The following is a 19,341-nucleotide window of genomic DNA, read 5'->3' as shown; positions in this document are numbered from 1 at the left end:
TAATAGTTGAGTCGAGTAAAAAAAGCATCGTTGTAGAATTTACCGACCTGACTGCAGGGCTGGTTTAGAACACCAAATCCCACTCCAAAAACAAGTTAACTCTAATGTCTCTCAAAGCCACCGCAACAATCCCAAATCAAGGAAGGGGTAAGAACTACAAAGATTCTACATAAGTATCTCAGATTACCTTAATCAATCAACTTATATATTTTGAGTATCATATATATTATCACTCTAGTGTAGAAGCATCTCTATCTATATTTTACACTTCTGTAACAAAACATACTGTTTTGTATGTATATATGTATATATATTTATTTATATATTTCGTGTGATCTAGGAAAATGAATACCATTATGTTTGTACATTACATAAGTATTTTTGCTTTTAATAGCAAGTTATCAGTGATTAACATTCTCTCCTTAAAATTAAGCCTTTAATGATTATGTTTGTGTCGTTATTCAAACTAAAAAACGGAATGTTTATTTTAATAATTTTATTTATTCTAAAAAGGTAATTAGCTAATGTCCATCCCACTTTTTATCATATTAGTTTTGAAAAAAGGACCTTATGATTGTTATCATTAAAGTAAATTTTGCCTCAAATTAATAATATTTGTAGCGCTTAGTGATCCAGTGGACCAGTGTTCCGGGATCAGTTGTCGTCTGTCAGCCATAGCGTTCGGTTCTGTGGTCACTTGTCAGTGTCAGTTGTCAAATTAATCGCAAATAGTGTCTGTTCTGAATTGTGTGTTGTGAAAAGTATTTTATTTAATAAAAACGCGCCGAAATGAATGAACAAAAAGAAAATGTCAAATTATGTTACACAGTACATAAGTACTCCAGTTATTCTTCTAATTATTTACCAGAGTACGTTCTTCAATTTTATTTAAACACTTATTAATATTGGTTTAGACCGGTTAACATTTTATTTATTTATAGCAATAGAAGACTATTAAATATGTGTATCATGTTTTATAATGTGAATTTTATACTAAAACATAATTTTTTTATTTGTTTTAGGAATATTTTAATCAACAATCCTTGCGATCAGTTGTCAAGATGGTTTACCGACGCAACAAATTCACAAAATATATTACACCCCCAATACCTTTTACTAAAGTTAGATTCTTTGGCTATTGTAGATACAATTAAATTTGGAAAATATATCAAACCTCATGTTAGTGATCTTAAGAAGTTTCATGTATTTGGGGGAACTGATGAAAATAACATGTCACTGCTGCTGGCGGCGTAAGTATAAACATTTTCTTATATTTTATTTCTGTAAGTTCAACTCACATTTAATATTATGTTTATTACATCAAATGTATAAAACATACAACCTTTTTGATATTTGCATTCCCAGTCATTATCAAAAACACAAATGAGAAAGCACAAAATTTTATGCTTAATTACTTTAAAGTCATCCCATATTGTTGAGAAATATGTTATGTTTTTGTTATGTTTGCAAAATGTTGATTTAATCATATAATTTTAATTATAATAAATACTATAAAGCTTACAATTTAATTTTAACCTGGTATTAATAATAGTTGTGATAATTGAAATGAATTATATTTATGATTGTTACTTTAGTCTATGAAATAATATAAAGTTTTTACAAAGATGATAACCAATCCCATTTTATATGCAAAGGTACTGTTTCATACATCATGCAGGTCTTTGAGTATTGCTAAAGTGTGTGTATTAGTTTCAATAACATATAGCTACTATGAGCAAAAAGATGTAATATCTTTTGTCCCAAAATGATAAACTGAGTAATGTTTTACTGCAAAACTGTGTTGCAATGCTCACATATAGGTCATTTGTATTTACTACACACCTGACTCACCTTATCACTGGTATAAAAATACAAACATATGTAATTGTATATTTCCTTATCATAGTCTTTTATTTTACCATTTACCTTGTAATGTTAAGTTATAGAGGTAACATATATGTTTATATTGTCACTTTAATTATCAGCAAAGGTTAATAGCCTAATTTGTTACTAAAGAGATGTGATGAGACTACATTGGCAAATTTTTTGAGTACTAAAATGTAATAAAGCATAACTTGCTTTGTTGGATTGGCCTTAAACAATACCTGACATATACAGTTATTTTTAATTATTTATGACATGTTTTATTGTTAAAAAAATCACCTGTCTAATTTATTAGGGGTACTGGAAAGTAGTGTAATTTCTGTACACATATTTTACAGATAAACTGATTGATTTTTTATAGCTCCCGCATTGAAAATATGTATAATTGATGGCAAAAGGTTGTTGATAGCAGAGGTGAATAAATTGTCAGAAATGAAAACTTGCTAAAAATGTAGACCTGTGAATTTAACTTGAGAAAGTGGTATTACTTTCCAGTTCCCCTAATATATACATTTTCTTGTTTTTTTCAAATTTATGTATTAGGTATTATTTTTGTCTATTAATCTAAAGAAATGGTAATTCTCTTACTAATTTTTAATTGTTTTTGTAGTGGCTTGAAAAAAGATAGTGTACCAGAAACATTCAAACTTAGAAATAGGACAGCAGAGGGACTGTATCTTCCAGTCCAATACATTAAGATTGTGCCTCTTATGTCATGGGGGCCTGCTTATAATTATACCATATGGTATGTTGAATTGCGTGGAAGGAATAATGAGGATCTAACAAGAAGTGCAATGGAAACAATAAGTTTGGTAAGTAGTGTTTGATAATCAATGTTAATGAAAATTTATCTATTTATAAATATTAATACTCACATACATATATATATATATATATATATATATATATATATATATATATATATATATGAATGAATCATTCATATATATATATATATATATATATATGAATGAATCAGTCAGTATTAAGGTGGAAATCTACTATGTGAACAAAAGATATATCTAAGTAGATTACCACCTAAATACTCGCTCATTACAATGCAACTAGAATGTTAGGGCTTAGAGATTAAAAATTTGGTCAGAATATTCATTTTGCCATGTTAAAACCAGCTTAGAATGGAATTTATGAAATCCCACCTACAAGTTTGCAATAGGGTGTGGGAAAGCGGATGTGACTACATCATATTTTTTACCATATTTTATTGTATAGTTAAAATGTAAATGTATTGCTCATCTTATTAATTATTGAGGAGGTAAAATCTTACCTCCTTTATAGCCAAACTCATTACATGCAAACAATTAAAGAATAATTGTGTAGCATCTTTGTATTATTTTGAAAATTTTGCACTGTAAACTTTGCCTGAAGAATAATGTACAGATTTGCATGAAGATATTAGGTAAGGTTAAGAAATTATAATTTGGCATAACTATTTTGTTATATACATACTGTCCCATAAATAAAGGTCAAACCGAAATCTAGTAGAGAGTAAGTAGTGGCTAACCTTGTATTTTCAAGGTTGGTAAAAATTATATGTACAAATCGTTTTAATTACCCAATACATTTTTTTTTTATTTGGCCTTTTCAATATTAGTTTCTGTCATTTACAAAATTATTCATACTTATATGGAAGGGAACAGAGATATTTAGTATTAAACTGGAAAGAATTAACTGGATGAATAAAATTCATTTACTTTGTGTTAATGTCAACAATTTTAAAATCGCGTGACATGCATTTACTTATCTATATTTTGGGGGTTAGCTAGTATTTGACCTATCATCCATCTTAATTTTGACATTGATTTATAAGACAACCTATAAAGGGGGATTCATTAAAGGTATAAAAGCTTTGGAGTAGTAAATATATAAACTCATTTGTTAGCTTTAAAACTTTTAAACCTATTTTCAATCACCTATATGTACTGATCATTCTCTAATACCTTAAACTAATTAATTTATTCTAATGGAATGGCACAAGTCAATAACATTTGCAAGTACAGTAATAGTAATCGGAATTTTGATAATGTTTATCTTTATTTATTATGATTATTAATAATTTCTGAAACATTTAGTTGTTGGACAGGGTGTTCCATACATTACTTGACAGCACATGCACATTATAGTGAACAATAATATTGCTTGTTATTATAGCGGAGAGAAGAAGAGGCAGTGCGTATATTGTTAAAACACTTACGTCGTCGCCGTTACAAAGATGCATTTGAGGCGTTGTCTAGAGAGAGTGGAGTCCAGCTTGAAGGTGTAACACAATCACATTTGTGGAATACATTGGTCGAAAATGGTGATTACAAGTTAGCTGAGCAAATATTAGAGGAGGCTATGGATGGTAAGTTCTTGTGCCTTTTTTTAGACAATTTTTATTTTTGTATTATATTTTTGGTACATGTATATTTTTGTTACTTCTTTGGTTTCTCTATTATTTATGATTTTAAGCTGCAAATGGTATAGTGGCTAAAGCAGTCAGTAATATAGAGTGTTCTCATGTGAATACTATACATGTTACTCTGTAATTGTTAACTTATTTTTTTATTTATATTATCATCCACAAAGGATCATTTGAAGTGACCACTTGTGTACATCATGACAAAAATGTTTAAAGAACCCAATTGGATAAAAATTAGAATCAGATTAAATATTATATAAGTCATCCTTCAACAGAAATCTCCAAGGATTCCAAACATGTCCTTATCTAAGAAGAGCTCTCATCAAACTTACGCGGTTTTTTTTGTGGTTTGTTCAATTAAAATATTCGCAATATAAAATTAAAGTAATCACTTAAAAATCTTTTACAAGTTTTGGTTTTACAAACTACTTAAATTTATAACAAAATAATTTAGAGATATTACATGTTAGTGTACTGTACATAGTTGCCCACAAAAGAGTTATTTATTTTTTGAAGTCTAGAGAACGGTATAACAAGCTTGTTTTCATTTCAAGTGCTAGCCTTATATGAGTGACTTGAAGAAGTGAATCTACTGCTTGACATTGCTCGGGACCATATACCAAAATCTATTAAAAATATTTTAGTTCTGGTACTAACCTTATGTACTTATGTACCTTACTAATTTTATTAAATTAGTTGACATTTTTACATACATAAATCAGATCTTAATTTATCGTATATATATATTTATTATGTACCGTCATAATATTATCTAAGGAATTTTCAGTCTAAGAGATGATATTCAAAATTAAATTTTGTTAACAGAAGGCGAAATGGACTGGTATTTATCATGGCAACCGTATAAGCCGGAGTGGCGGCAGCTGTCTGCGTGCTCAGCGCAGGTGGAGGTTCGGCTGTTCAGCGGAGACGCTGGAGCACCAGCACCGAGACCTCGCCCGCATGAGCTGGCATGCGCTGACCGTGAACCACGTGTTGAGCTTCCTGTGAGTTTTTTTTTCATTTGGTTAACTAGTCGAAAAGAGTCACTTGAGCCTGTTTTTGTACGGTTTTATCCAGTACGGTATTTTAAAATTTTTAATTATTTTTTTTTTAATTAATCATATTAAATTAGTAGGTTTGATCAGTGATTTAGTTTCTTCTATTTTTGATATGTACATATTTAATCACATTATATACCAGGGTCCTGTAAATTCTCTGACTTTTTTTAGTTAATGAGATAGTTATCCACTAGTCTCATCTTTAGTTTGTTTGTTTTAAGAAGTAAGTAGAAATTTCTTGAGAGTAGCAGTCTTATTTTTTTTTAATTTGACTTTGATCGGCTCAAGTGACAAGAACGAGAGTTTGTTTTTCTTCTTCTTGGTCGTTTCTCTTGATTGTGACGCCAACCCTGGAAAGCCTGGTGCTTATCCTCTGCACAGCTTTTATAAAATTCTTACGCCCACCTAATTAACGTATATATTTTAATACTTATGCGAAAGTTTTAAACTAATGTCGAGTCCACTTTGGAAGTGTTCCCTTTAACAATCAAATTGACCACCTATGGGTTACGACCTACGTTGGAAAACACTGCGTTAGAATATAGTGCATTGCATAGTTGAGTAATGGTCTTACTGTTGGTACTTGCATACCTTATGTGTCTTAATTTTTAACTCAACCAGCAATCAATATTTCCTTTTTTATTGTTCGGTACAAATTTATGCTTTTTATTAGTTGCAGTTAATTTTTACCGACTTTTATTATGTCATACGCTGGCCAACATAGCCTAAACCACTTTTTCGGTGGAAGCCATTTATCGAATTGATAGGTGGCTACTCTTCGCTTAGCTGACGTTCCTTGTTTAATTTCTTGTTTGATGTCTCTATCATTAGGTGTTGGGGATATTTCAACCAGGAGTCGAACGGTTTTTAGTGTAATTTATAATTGTTAATATATGTATAGTATTGATACGTACGTATTAGTACAATATATTTTTTTTTGTGTGTGGTAAGGACGTGGGGAATGGAGAAGTGGAGTCTTGCGAGTTGGGATGCGGAGGCTCGTGTGGGGCGAGACCCGGCCCACGCGGTGGACATCAACTCGTGGTCGACACCAACACAGGTAACACGCAGTTTCACCGCTAGAAAGACCAAAATAAGTTAATAATTTTAACAGTGTGTGATGTCTTAGAAAATAAAGTCCAAGTTGTAAGATTTTATTTGGTGTAACCAAAAAACAGTGTTAGTACGATGTAACAACGTCTTATGGGTTTAATACGTAATAGCCATTTTAAATAATAATTTAATAATTTGAAATAATAATTTAGAAATGTGTGTGAATGTGAAATATAATAAATAAAAAAGTGGCGACGGAATAATTTAGTAATACATAAATTTTAATTTATTAATAAATTAAAATGAATATATTAAATTTCTTTCACGATTTTTTTTATTGGATACGATTATCATACACCGTACCATACACCTCACTTAACAAGAAATGAGCTATACCGCTCCCCTCTCTCCCTTAAAGCTTGGACACCTGTACCAATCACCCTGTATAAATAAATTAATTGCAAAAATTGTGTTAATATTTCAGTAACTGTAATTTTTTATACAGGGTTATAAAGAGTATTTTATTGTTTATAGGTACCCTCTACCTATTTGGAGGTTGGAATGGAAGCGAGGATTTGGATGACTTATGGAGCTTCAGCACAACGACCGAGCGATGGACGTTACTGTGCGCGCACAGCGGTGAGGTGTCGGGGCCTTCGCCGCGTTCCTGCCACAAGATGATCTTCGACCCTCTGAACGACCGTCTTTACACTTTGGGCAGGTACTTGGACAATGCCCAAAGAGTGCCCAGCAATATGAACGTAAGCATTTATATTTCTTTAATTTCAGAAACCTTTTTTTAAAACGGTTTTCTATATGCTTTAGTGGCTTAAACAAATGTCAAGCCGACGGTACTGAAATATCTATTCCAAGATTCATTTTATTTTATAACTTGTGTATGGGCCGATATAATGCCTTATAGGCAATCTCTAGCGGTCATTCCAATGTAGTGCAGAGAACTAGTAGGCAGGCAAAGCTGCAGAAAAAATATTTAACCATATAATACTAAATGCTACAAACTTTACAAATTAAAGTAAAAATGACATATTACTTTTCATTTATATTATATAAGGTATTTCTTAAATCCTACCAGGAATACTGAATACTTTAAAAAAAGGGTTTCTTCATCTACATAATAATTTGTAAACGATATGATTCGTTTAAAATATCAAATATTTTAATTAAATAGCTTTTAATTATTATTACTATTTTATTACAGAATTGTTATTTATTTTAGTGGATTCTTATTTATTTATTTATGGGACTGTAATTTTTTTAATGAATTATTTATTCCCTTCGAAATATTCTTTTTTTACCTGATTGTTATTTATTTTAGTGGGTTGTTATTAATTTTCTCGTAATATTCTTTATTTTGGAAAGAAAAATCAGATTATTTATTTGTCCGGATCGTTGCGCAGAGCGACCTGTACATGTACGAAGTGGGCGTGGGCGCGTGGTCGCTGGTCTGCAGCGACACGGCGGCGGCGGGCGGGCCGCGCCTCATGTTCGACCACCAGATGTGTCTCGACGTGGACACACAGACCATCTACGTGTTCGGTGGGCGCGTGCTCCCGGCTAACACGTATGTACTATCAGTTTTTTATTACCCTTGCAATTAACACTTTTAGAACACAAGACTATCCAGAGATACATTCTACAATGGATCCGAGTTCATCATGCGGATATATTATTTCATACATGTGTAGGTTGATTGGTCGCAGGTTTATAAGCATTAAGGAAGTAAATCGTAGGACATTTGTCAGCAAAGATTTTTATAGCTTTTACACCAATTTCCTATCACCCCATGTAAAGTGATCACTCCAAAATGTTTTACTTTAATTATTGTTTTCTGTTGGAATGCGACAGATCAACAACATACTCGTATATATGTAATATTTATGGAAATCTGTATTTTGAAAATGCTTATTACTATATTCTCACTAAGGTATTTATTGAGAAACCATTGGTTTTTGTATAAGGCATAAATATATTGACGGCCAATGAGCTAAACGTCCCCTCCTTAAACTATTTTAAACATATAACCTATTATGTTGTACATATATAGAAATGGTGAGTACGCGTTGTATGATTTTATGTATTTTGTATTCACTCAGGGAGGAGCTGGTGAGCCCGCAGTATTCGGGATTGTACGCTTACTACATCGCCAGCAATACCTGGCAGCTGCTACTGGCCGACCGTCACGACCTGCCCGCGCCGCAGCCACGCGTGGCACACTCCATGCTCTTCCACCCGGTATGACTTCTAATTAAACTATATATCATAATGTGAACGTATTTATAATTGTTAAAACGTAATGACGGTGAAGAAAAGTCACCAACAGCTCAAAGAAATGCACGTATGAAGTGGCATTAGGATGATAGGTCGAATAAGGAATGAGGGATCCATAGACGAAAAGGTCAACAGACTTAGCCTAGTGGTTTGGAAAGGTGAGGTGGCAGCGGACAGACCACATAACTCATAAAATGTATGACCACCGAACCCTAAGGTTTGGGGTGAAGACCGTGGGCCAGCATATGCAGGGTAGGACGCCCACCTACCAGACGAAGAAACGACTTTGTTATTCGTAAGAAAACAATACAAGCCTCTTTCAATCGGTCCTTTTGAAAATCTCTGGAGTAGGCTTATATGGGGGCGGTTATGATGATGACGGTTCCACGGCTGACTTTAATTTTTATTTATTTATAACAATAAATAATCAGTATGTAATCTAGACTGGACTCGCTGCTGCTCAATGGCATTTGATTCAGGCAGTAGGATACAGAGTGCGTCTCGCCTGAAGCTTTATAAATGGCGCTAGTAGTATCTAAACCGTATACGGTGCTAGTTATTATCCGTCCCATTTTTTTTTGTAAGAAGACTTTCACTTACTTGCCATCTCTACCGTCTTAAAATTAGATGGACCTTGGATTTTGTATCCGACCCCATTCACTTACGGTCTTTCTTTAACATAAAGTGATCAAAGTAAGCCCAATTGCAGCAGTTATCATCTGGTCCCGGAGTCCTAAAACATCTGCAATTTTCTTCTCTTATAACTCATTTTCAAAGCATCATTGCTTTTACTTTAGTCTTTGACTATAAAGTCCAAAATCCTGCATCGTGTTTAGTGTTAAAATAGATACAGTTGTAGTAAGGTGTGCGTTGTGTGTCGTGTGTAGACGCAGCGGCGGCTGTACATGTTCGCGGGGCAGCGCAACAAGGAGCAACTGCTGGACCTGTGGTGGTGGGACGTGGGCACCGGCACGTGCGGCGCACTCTGCGCCGGCGCCGCCGCCTGCCCGCCGCCCGCCGCCGGCTTCACGCAGCGCGCCACGCTCGACCCCGACACCGACGAGATGTTTGTGCTCTCTGTACGTATGGTTTCTGCACTAGTTCTGGCACAAGTTTAATAAAATCATAATAGATGGCGTAAAACTCACTAAATGATCACATTGTATGTTAATTTGTTATATATGCAAAAGCTTAGAAGCGTTGTATGTATAACTCATTTCTCCGGAAAACTTTAGTCAGTGTTTACAAATTTTAAATTACGAGACATACATTTTATCTACTTTGGTTTATTCTCGGTTATTCTCGGCAAGCAGTTGCGACGTTCGGGTGTCTTTTAGGTTAAATAATGACCAATTTGTTTGTTACCAGGGTATGAGCAAGGAGAAGGATAAGCGCGTGTACAACTCGCTGTGGGTGTTTTCGTTGAAGCGCTTAACGTGGACGTGCGTTTACCGGAACGACAACGTGACTTCGACGGAGCCGCGCCCTCGGTTCGCGCACCAGCTGGTGTACGACCCCACCCGGAAGGTGAGCTGGCCTTATCTGTTGCTCATCGCAAAGTTCCACAGGAGCTTTGCCAGTTAGACTATTTAGTTTTTGTTTACGCAGTAAGGTTTTTTATCCTACAAAATGCAATTTTATGATTAAAAAATTCTGGCCAAGATTACTTGTAAGACTTAAAAATATTTCAATTACAATTTTTAATGAACGCGCTCTAAATCACCTGGCGGATGAAATTTTACTTAAATCGTTCTTAGCTGTACTCAACTTGTTAAAAGGAACATTGGTACCGAATTTCAATACTCTAAGCATTATAGTTCCTGAGAGATAGTGATATATGTGAATCTTATTTTATGTGGACCTCGTGACCGAGGTTGGAAAAAGAAAACGCAATCACTTCTTTGTCAGATTATTGTTTGATCTTAATAAAATAAAACAGAACACAAATTAGTATTTAACAATTAAATCAATAATTTAAACTAACTTGTGCGAGCTGAAATAGCAGAGGTTCTTTATTGAACTGGGTCCTAACACACTAGTCCGCCTTTTTATACATGATGCTCACATCTCTAGTTTTACTAAAACTAGCTTATAAGAATTTTATAATAGTTTAAACACGTTTGGTTGTTATTTGTAGATCCACTATCTGTTCGGCGGCAACCCGGGCACGACGAACTGCCCTCGTCTGCGGTTGGACGACTTGTGGGCGTTAAAGCTGAAGCGGCCCGAGCGAGCTGACCTGATGAAGTCGATCCGAGCGCCGTTGCGAGAGGCGTGCTACCGCGAGCTGGCAGCCACGCCCTCTGCTCAGGCGCAGGCTGTAGAATATCTTCGCACCGAAGTCAGCGACGCTCTCGACCACTCTGATCCGCAGCAGGTATAGCTCGCGCCAAAATTATTTTACACCCAAATCATCATCGTATCAGCCAATATAAGCCTGTGTTAGTGATAGGCCTCCGCTAAGGATCACCACCATGACCGGTCTTGCCCTGCCGGCATGCAGTGACATTGTCTGTGGCGTAAGTCCAGCTATTGGGTAGGTCCAACACTGCACCTACCATGAGTTGGTATACCACTCGATGATGAGTAGAATCAGTGACGATCATTCTCTGCTGACCTGACCACGACACTCACGAAGATCTTTGTATGATATTTTGCAACACTTCTATTTACTGTTTGAATGGAAACATTTTTATAATTTTAGGTATGACATTCATGCTAGTTATAATTAATATTTTTTTCATTTATATGACTCAACGTATTAATTTTTATAGTGGCGTAATATATGGCTATAGGTAACCTTCCTATTATAATTCGAGCGATCTTTGTCAAATGCATTTCTATAAAAAATATTTCATTTATTTTAACAAAGTTGTGGAAGGTAAGTACCTTAAGGTTAAGGTTAAGGTTTACATTCCCAGAGTTCTGAACTGTTTATGTTAAACTCATCAATTAAACCCTGCAAGTCCCGTATTAGCCGAAAAATAATTATGTCGTAAATATGACTAGAGCGCACTAAACCTCTCACCCGAAGGCTTGGTGTGTGGTCATAGACCATTTTCGAAATTTAGCACGTTCCAGTGGACCCCGCGACATTTCAACCATATTTCCAAAAATGTTAACATTACATTTAACTACGTAAATTCCGTTTTGGATGAGTTCTTTTGAATATGAATGTTTTTACAAGTAACAGATGTAGAGCATCTAAAAATATGATCCGTCGCTTCAATAAAGTCAAGCCAATATTTTAGTTGTTCAATATCGAAAGCAGGTAAACCCATCGCTAACGAATTGTAAATCAAATCTCCTGGACACCTGTATCACTTTTGTAACTAATGATTTAGAAGCATGATATTGTCTGTGCCTCATAGAAATTTGTTCTCAATGACAAAAATAAGCCATAAATTCCACTAGACGCCTGTCGAATGTCTCGTGGACCTTTGGGGGTCCACCTAGGTTTCTTTGGGAACTAATGATTTAGAAGCCTGGTATCACTTATGCCACTAATTATATCCTTATGACAGCTATAAGCCAAATATTCCACTAGATCCTGTCGTATGTCCCATGGGGGTCGACATGAACTCATGAAGTGAGGGTTAATGTGAAGCTAGTGTTGATATAGGGTTGTTTATGTGTGTGCAGGTGGCGCACTTCCAGCGTCTGACGGGCGTGCTGTTCTCGGGTCCGCGCGTGGAGCCCCGCTGCGAGGTGGCGCTGTCGCCGCGGCGCGTTCGCACACTGGCCCGGCGCCGGGCGCGCATGCCGCCGCCCGTCGACATGGCGCACGCCCTGGCCGCGGTAATATACTGTTTGTGTGCGACCGTCTTGCTGAAACTGTGTGTTCTCATGTATCGGTTCGCGATATCCAGACTGGGCTCGCCAATACTCCGTTTCGTACGTGTAAGTCATGGATGAACAAATAGTTTTAGTATTCCCTGCATGATATTGTTTTACACTTAAACTTATTTTTGAGCGATTTTTGTGCTCTTTACGAGAATTTCAATCAGTCAAAAATCAATTTTATTTTATTTTTTTCAAACTGGCACGCCCACAGAAATACATGAGTTTACAATAACTTTTAACAAAGTACAAAATTAAACTACTACTAAAATGCTTTTTAATTGTTAATCAAGAATTATTGCGTAAAGCATCTTATAGTTTTTTTTTTGGTAATTTGTCTTTCATTTTCTCTTATGCGGTTGCAACGCACAAAAACAGACGTGTGTAATAAAGATGTAGTGATTTATTGTTCTAACGTTACAAATGTGCTTTTGCAACAGGTTCTGGGAGCAGACGAGGCAGCGCTGGAGGCCACACCTCCGTTCGAGGACGCCTGTTCGCCCACGCCCGACACGTGGGACGTCGGCGAGCTGTTTGAGGAGGAGCTGGGCGAGTGGGAGCCACGGGAGGCTCGTGTGCGGCTTTACGACCGCCTATGCACGTATTTCCGGCCCAGCGTTGGCCCGCCGCGCCCAGACGTGGGCGACCTCGTAGTGCTGTGAGCGCACCGGTTCAGTAGTAAGTTTTCGTTGTTTATTAGTTGGATACTTCATCTTTATCATGTCAGCCGTTACATTACATACATAAAATCACATGTTAATGATATACGTATCTATCGGTAAACAAATTATAGTCCGCGTACAACAAAGCAAGGAATGTTTCGTAACAGCAAATAATATATAATATTAGCCCTTGTTATTGCTACGGAGTACGCTCTTGTGTTGAACCAAAACAATTTTTACGTTTAAATGAAATTAATAAAAAAGTTACTTAATAATTACTTAAAGATAATTAACATAATGTTCTTTATTAATTTAAAACATTTTTGTGCTCAGCAAAACATTTGGCAATTTATTTATATGTTTATACAAAATATGAATATATTTGTAACACTTAAATGGTTTTGATTCAAAATATATACAATGTTCTCAACCTATAACAACCTTATTTAGTGCAAATTCTTAAAAAAAATTACCACCGCTAAAATAATCTACTGATCCCTGCCATACACAGTATATATACAACAGTCTTTAACGTCACATTTAATAGTGTTAATCTTAGTAAGTGAAATATAGAACAGTGAAGCGAAAACAGACTAATAAAAGAAAATTTATTAATAATTTTAATAAAAAAAGTGATGTGACGTCACAACAAAATTAAATATCTTTTTAACTATTAACGGTTTTTTTCCGTATGATCACTGTTTTAATGATATTAACATTTTTATATTATGTAATAAATAGGAAAAATCATTGATGAATTCAATTATTAGGGGCGCGTGAAAGTAATGTCGCGTTCCTAAGTTCAATTCACACGACTACATTTTTAACAAGTATCTATTTCTTTTTATTTCTATTCAACAACATATTCACCTTCGTTATTAACAACCTTTTGCCATCTAGTGTACAAATTTTCAATGGCGGAGCAGTAAAAATACGTGTAAAATACGAGTATGTCGACAGAAACGACATTACTTTCTGTTCTCCTAATATTGTATTCCACAAATAATACAAACACATACTCTAATATATACATAGCCTAATAAAAAATATGTTTAGTTTAAGTCCATGTTTTTGTCTTTCCCACATTTCTTTACATATCGTGAACTGTATGTTTATCGATGGTATTTTAAAGTACCTCCAAGGCCCACTAATAGTTTTATTTCCATCCATTATCATTTCATTATCATTATCCATGGTTATATCAATATGACATATAGTACATATATGTATGTTACACATATTGTTTGAAATGAATTTTAATATTATTATCACTTCTTTGGTTACAGGTCATCTACAAAAACTGGACCGGACGTCCCAAAAGTAGGCACATAGGCCGAAGAGATCGTTTTTTTAATTTCTTCATGTAAATAATAATTGACATCAATATTTAATTTAATAATTACTATGACATTAAATGACAGTATCGAATCCGGTTTGTGTTTTGGCACATCTGAAATATTAATCTTTTATAAACTCAATCGGTTTTAATAACAAGTGAACATATCGAGCTATTTCAGCACTATGCGATAAAGACAACGCTCTACAGAACCGAACGCAGCCGATCTTAGCCATAAGTCTTGCTCTTCTATCTGATGTGCCAATTCAAATGCCGATACAATGACATGTTGTAGACTGCTTGAATAATTGCTAAATTTCAATGCAAGTAATAAGATAGTACTGTTAGAAAGTAAAATGTTACATATCGCATTTATTTCGTATCCTAATTTGCGGATTCATTAGTTTTTACAATTGTAAGCTATGTTTGGGTTATTCCTTAGTTTTCAAGTGAGGGTTATGTTTTAAATAACTAATTTAAATTTGTTATATTACGTGTATGCACTCAACGCCATCTTTGGAATACCTGATCTTATTTAAATTAATACTTTTAATGTTTGTTAGTTTTAAGTTTTTATTCTAATTAAAATATAAAATGAAGCTTTGCCGAAAAAATGTAAAGGATCTCCAGAAAACAATTAATTGCAAATGACTATTTGTTCATGTTTCTGTGATAATAAGAGATCAGATATTCGGATGTATTACCTGTGTATATAAATAATTTTTTACATATTTAACTTGGCAACTACGGTATCGATTATTTATTTATAGAAAAACTGACAAAGTAAACCATTTGTTTTATTTAAATTGGTATCTCTATCTACGTTCAAGCAAATTATTTGAAGGAAATTATTGTCAAAATTTCTTTCTGTAGTATGCTAACACTTCAAGTTCTAACTTAAGGTATAAATTCATCCGAATATTAATCTGTTTGTAAATTTTAAAGCTATTTATAAGTTACCTTGTTACTTAGCTTCTGAATACATAAAATCTTACATTTTTTTTATAAACATACGTACAAAGCAACCACGTGAAGAATGACTGACATTTCTTAGGTTTATATTTTTGTCAGCTAAGAAAACCAAAAAAATGTGAAAATAACGCTTAAAAATGTAATGGCACACGAATGTCAAAAAAGATGATGCTGAAGTAAAAAAAATACCGAAACGTTGTCGCCGTGTTTGAGTTAGATTTATTTTTAATTCTCAAAGTACACAGTCGTTTCGAGTTACAGTGATAATTATGTTCAGTTTTGTATATTTACTGCTTTATTTGTATTTGTTCTTCTAGTCAATTACATAATGGCTTCGTGACGTCACAGCACAGCTTCTATTGCGGTGAATGGATAATTTGCTACAAACAAGCTTAATTAAAATCATTCTCATCTTTGAGAAAGAGGCTATTTCAGAGAAATCACCTTGACGGAGCGCTATTACACATTACGTCGTTGTTTGTGTATAAAATGTAAATAGAACGAAAAGAATGTCTAGGTCGGTGTAAATCTGTGATATGATGGCTATTGTGTAGTGAAATGTGCAGTTTTAATTTCGTAACTGAACTAAACGCTATCTTAAAGTTTCACTTTATACTTCAGGAACTGTTGACTAGTTGCTTCCTACGATAAAAGCCATTTTCAGGTTTATGTTGTTTTTTACAATTTCGTTTTTCATTAATCCAAATATGATTAGCGGCATCCCGTGTTCATTTTGAACAATTTGAACTCTTTGACCTATTTAAAAATAATTATAATATTAATTAATATATTTAGTGTAGTATTTAACTTATATATAGTGTAAGAGATTACGTAAATTATTACGTATGGAATTATTTCATGTATATGACAAGGAATTTGTTAACCATGGAACACTAATGCATATAGGCAATGCATATTCTGTATACTATTCTAATATATTTAAATAAGACTTGTGTGTACAACTGTACATTCGCAACTATTGTAAATGATTGTGTTAAAGATAATATTCATGTTTGATTGAAGCTTCTTTATGTGAACCATTATATATACAAAATATCCGCAGTATTATGTACGGATAGTTGCTTGTAGACGACACTTGAAGTATACGAGGCTTTACCTATGTTGTACATATAACACGCACCATCCGCATACGGATTTTGTAAATACAATAACATTTTAAGTCAATTCTCGTCAGTTTACTTTTAAATACGTATGTATCCAAATAAATGTTTCATTTAGTAATTTATGTTTTAATTAACTTTCCCTAACATGAAGTGCTAGACTAAAACCTCCCCCATAGATTTCCCAAAGAATCTACAGGAAGCGTCCGTCATCTCGTGTTTTTCCGCGACCTAACAGTCATCTGTTCACGTTGTGGGTGGACATTTTACATTACGCTTGCTGGTTCGTGGCCTCCGCTCTAGAACCCCAAGGCCCCAGCGGCCATCTGTCCTGCGTGCTATGAGACCTCTGCCATTTCGACTTGCCAATCCGCTGCGCTATGCCGGGAACTTACGTTTCTCTACGGATCTCCTCATCTCTGATTTGATTTCGTAGAGGAATCTCGAGAAAAGCCTTCTCAATTGCTCGTTGAGCGGCTGCGAGCTCGCCAATGAGGCTTGAAGTGACAGACATTTCAGTGCTTTAAAAGCTTATTTAGTTTAAATTTAATCTACTAGCTAAGAGGGACTTTGCCTTTATGTAAATATTAAACTGACCATAGACAAATGTTTATTGCTTATTGTAAGTCGTCTTAACATATCTCTAATAATTATCTCAAATTATTAATTTACTATTGGCGGTCGGTAAACACTAGGTTTCTATAATATGGTCTACTTATTAAAAAGGCTACAATATCTGCGATTGTTAAAATTTAAATTATTTTCCGCTATTATTAGAGATTTCATGAATAATTGTTTATATATTTGGTAAAGGTATCTTTAAAAAACCACTGGCCAAGTACTATTTGTATTAAAATAGTTAATATAGTTGGCGACTGACTGAGTCATTCAAAACCTATTTATATTTTTATGTTTTTTATAATTTTTATATTGACAGTTTGTGTCGCGAGGCAGTTTTGCTTGTTCGTTTTTTCTGTCAGTCTATTGTTACGTATTATTTTACTAAGTTTTGTCAATTATAAATAATTTACCATTATTTTCATTTCTTTAGTCAGTTTATACAGTCCACAGGCTCGCCAACAATAATTAATTATTAATTTCGAATCTTTTAGCCACAATGCTGCTCAGTAAAACATTAAAAATTTAGATTGTTTCTAAAACAAATCCATCTCTAGTTCTTTGTACAACATGTACATACATAAATATATATTTAACTAATAAAACTACCAAATAATTATAGTGTTTTTATCATTCTTGAATATTTTCAGTTCTCATGTAAACGCGCTCTTGAGCGCAAACAACGATATATCGATCATTTTGATTTGCTCATAACATCAATACAATATGTCCAGTTTCGATATAATTACGCACTTGTTAGTTTAGCATATATTACAAAAAAATCAATCGACAGGTGTCGTTAATATATTCCATTTTGAATGATAGATTGTAAAAACTAATTCGATATTTTTTTTGTCACTATTTAATTGTTATTTGCATATTTTATTCTTTCGTGTTTATCTATACGAAAAGTGTACTTTAATTCATTGTACACATGTCGCTGAAAAATGTAAGTCCGAAAATGCAACTTTTCAGTAGACGCAAAACTAAATATTGGTGATATCTCAAAACTTGGGTACGCAAAGCGGTGAAAATATTTATAAGAAAAAATTACATCTATTGTTATCTCATCATCATCGTTTGTCACAGGACGTCCGCTGCTGCACATAGACCTCCTCTGTAGATTTCCAAAAGGACTGGTTGGAAGTTGAAAGATCTGTGATCTCCAGTCCAGAACTTTAAGACTCCAGCGGCTATCTGTTCCGTATGCCCACTGCCACTTGAACCTGCCAATTTTTGCTATTTTTTATTGACCACTGAACAGTATATGTAAATCAGTGACACATATAAAATTGCGAAGGTTACAAAATAAAACACAAAAGTTAAATATATCATTTAATATTCTGTTACATGATTGAAATCAGTCATTGCGACAACACGGCGTGCCCGTCATCGCTCTGTGTCAGCCATGATATGTTCCCGGGGCTGGTTCATTCCATCTGTCGTTGAATAGCGACAAACAATAAATATTACGTAGGCGACTATTATTTATACTCTCCAAAGCTCATGCGTTACATTAAAGATGTGTTTGATTTATGCAAAGACATGTAATCTGACGAATTCTGCCTTATACAGAGTTTAAAAATAATCTGTTATAACAGTGGCCATCTTGCAACTGAAGCTAAGGACGCGTGTCACTGCAAAGTGAACCATCAAACTGTGCGGTGAGGGTCGACAGTCGAATCGACAAAGTACTCAGCTACAGAACAAATGAATCCATTAAATACGAGTGGGAACAATCATGCTTCGCACCGCCGAGCAGTGTATAGCGGGCAATCTTATATATCTCCAACATTCAAATAATAAGAAAAAACATTCTCCTCTATCAAATAATAACTACATCTAAGCAAAACAAGTGATACAAAGTGTAATATAAACGATACAAAGAAAATATTTGGTTATTCGCTCTTACCCCACCACCGGTTAATGGCAGCAGACACCGAGCGGTTGCGCTCAAACATAAATACTGAAAAACAGAATTAATACGAACAAGTGCGGGGATGCTACGCCTCTCCACACTCATCATATAGTCAATTGAACCTTAAAAATCTATAACTATATCAGAAAATAAATAAACAATCAAAATATT

The 19,341-nt window shown here is 34.3% G+C and overlaps 1 protein-coding gene across 1 annotated transcript; it reads left to right on the top strand.

The window, feature by feature from the left end:
* Positions 1-671: 671 nt before the first annotated feature.
* Positions 672-15,413, top strand: muskelin (muskelin 1). Its single transcript, XM_068764009.1, has 15 exons — positions 672-869; positions 1,023-1,250; positions 2,495-2,696; positions 4,054-4,246; positions 5,129-5,307; positions 6,313-6,421; positions 6,949-7,175; positions 7,833-7,996; positions 8,529-8,667; positions 9,591-9,782; positions 10,072-10,230; positions 10,841-11,080; positions 12,346-12,501; positions 12,984-13,221; positions 14,492-15,413. Exons 1-14 carry the CDS (start codon positions 790-792, stop codon positions 13,203-13,205), a joined length of 2,490 nt encoding a protein of 829 aa, XP_068620110.1. The 5' UTR covers positions 672-789; the 3' UTR covers positions 13,206-13,221; positions 14,492-15,413.
* Positions 15,414-19,341: the final 3,928 nt, after the last annotated feature.

Source organism: Battus philenor, unplaced genomic scaffold (assembly GCF_028537555.1).
Source record: "Battus philenor isolate CCGP_79_NKW_IND1 unplaced genomic scaffold, ilBatPhil1.0.hap1 SCAF_19, whole genome shotgun sequence".
NCBI lineage: Eukaryota > Metazoa > Arthropoda > Insecta > Lepidoptera > Papilionidae > Battus > Battus philenor.
Note: the sequence above shows the minus strand (reverse complement) of the source record. Positions and strands in the feature narration are given on the sequence as shown.

What these genes read in the sequence shown, in the direction of transcription:
- muskelin (XM_068764009.1), top strand. Translation starts at nt 790, where the DNA reads ATGAATGAACAAAAAGAAAATGTCAAATTATGTTACACAGTACATAAG. An exon ending in TCTTCTAATTATTTACCAGA is followed by an intron (nt 870 to 1,022) that starts GTACGTTCTTCA and finishes TATTTGTTTTAG; the next exon opens with GAATATTTTAATCAACAATC. An exon ending in ACTCCATGCTCTTCCACCCG is followed by an intron (nt 8,668 to 9,590) that starts GTATGACTTCTA and finishes TGTCGTGTGTAG; the next exon opens with ACGCAGCGGCGGCTGTACAT.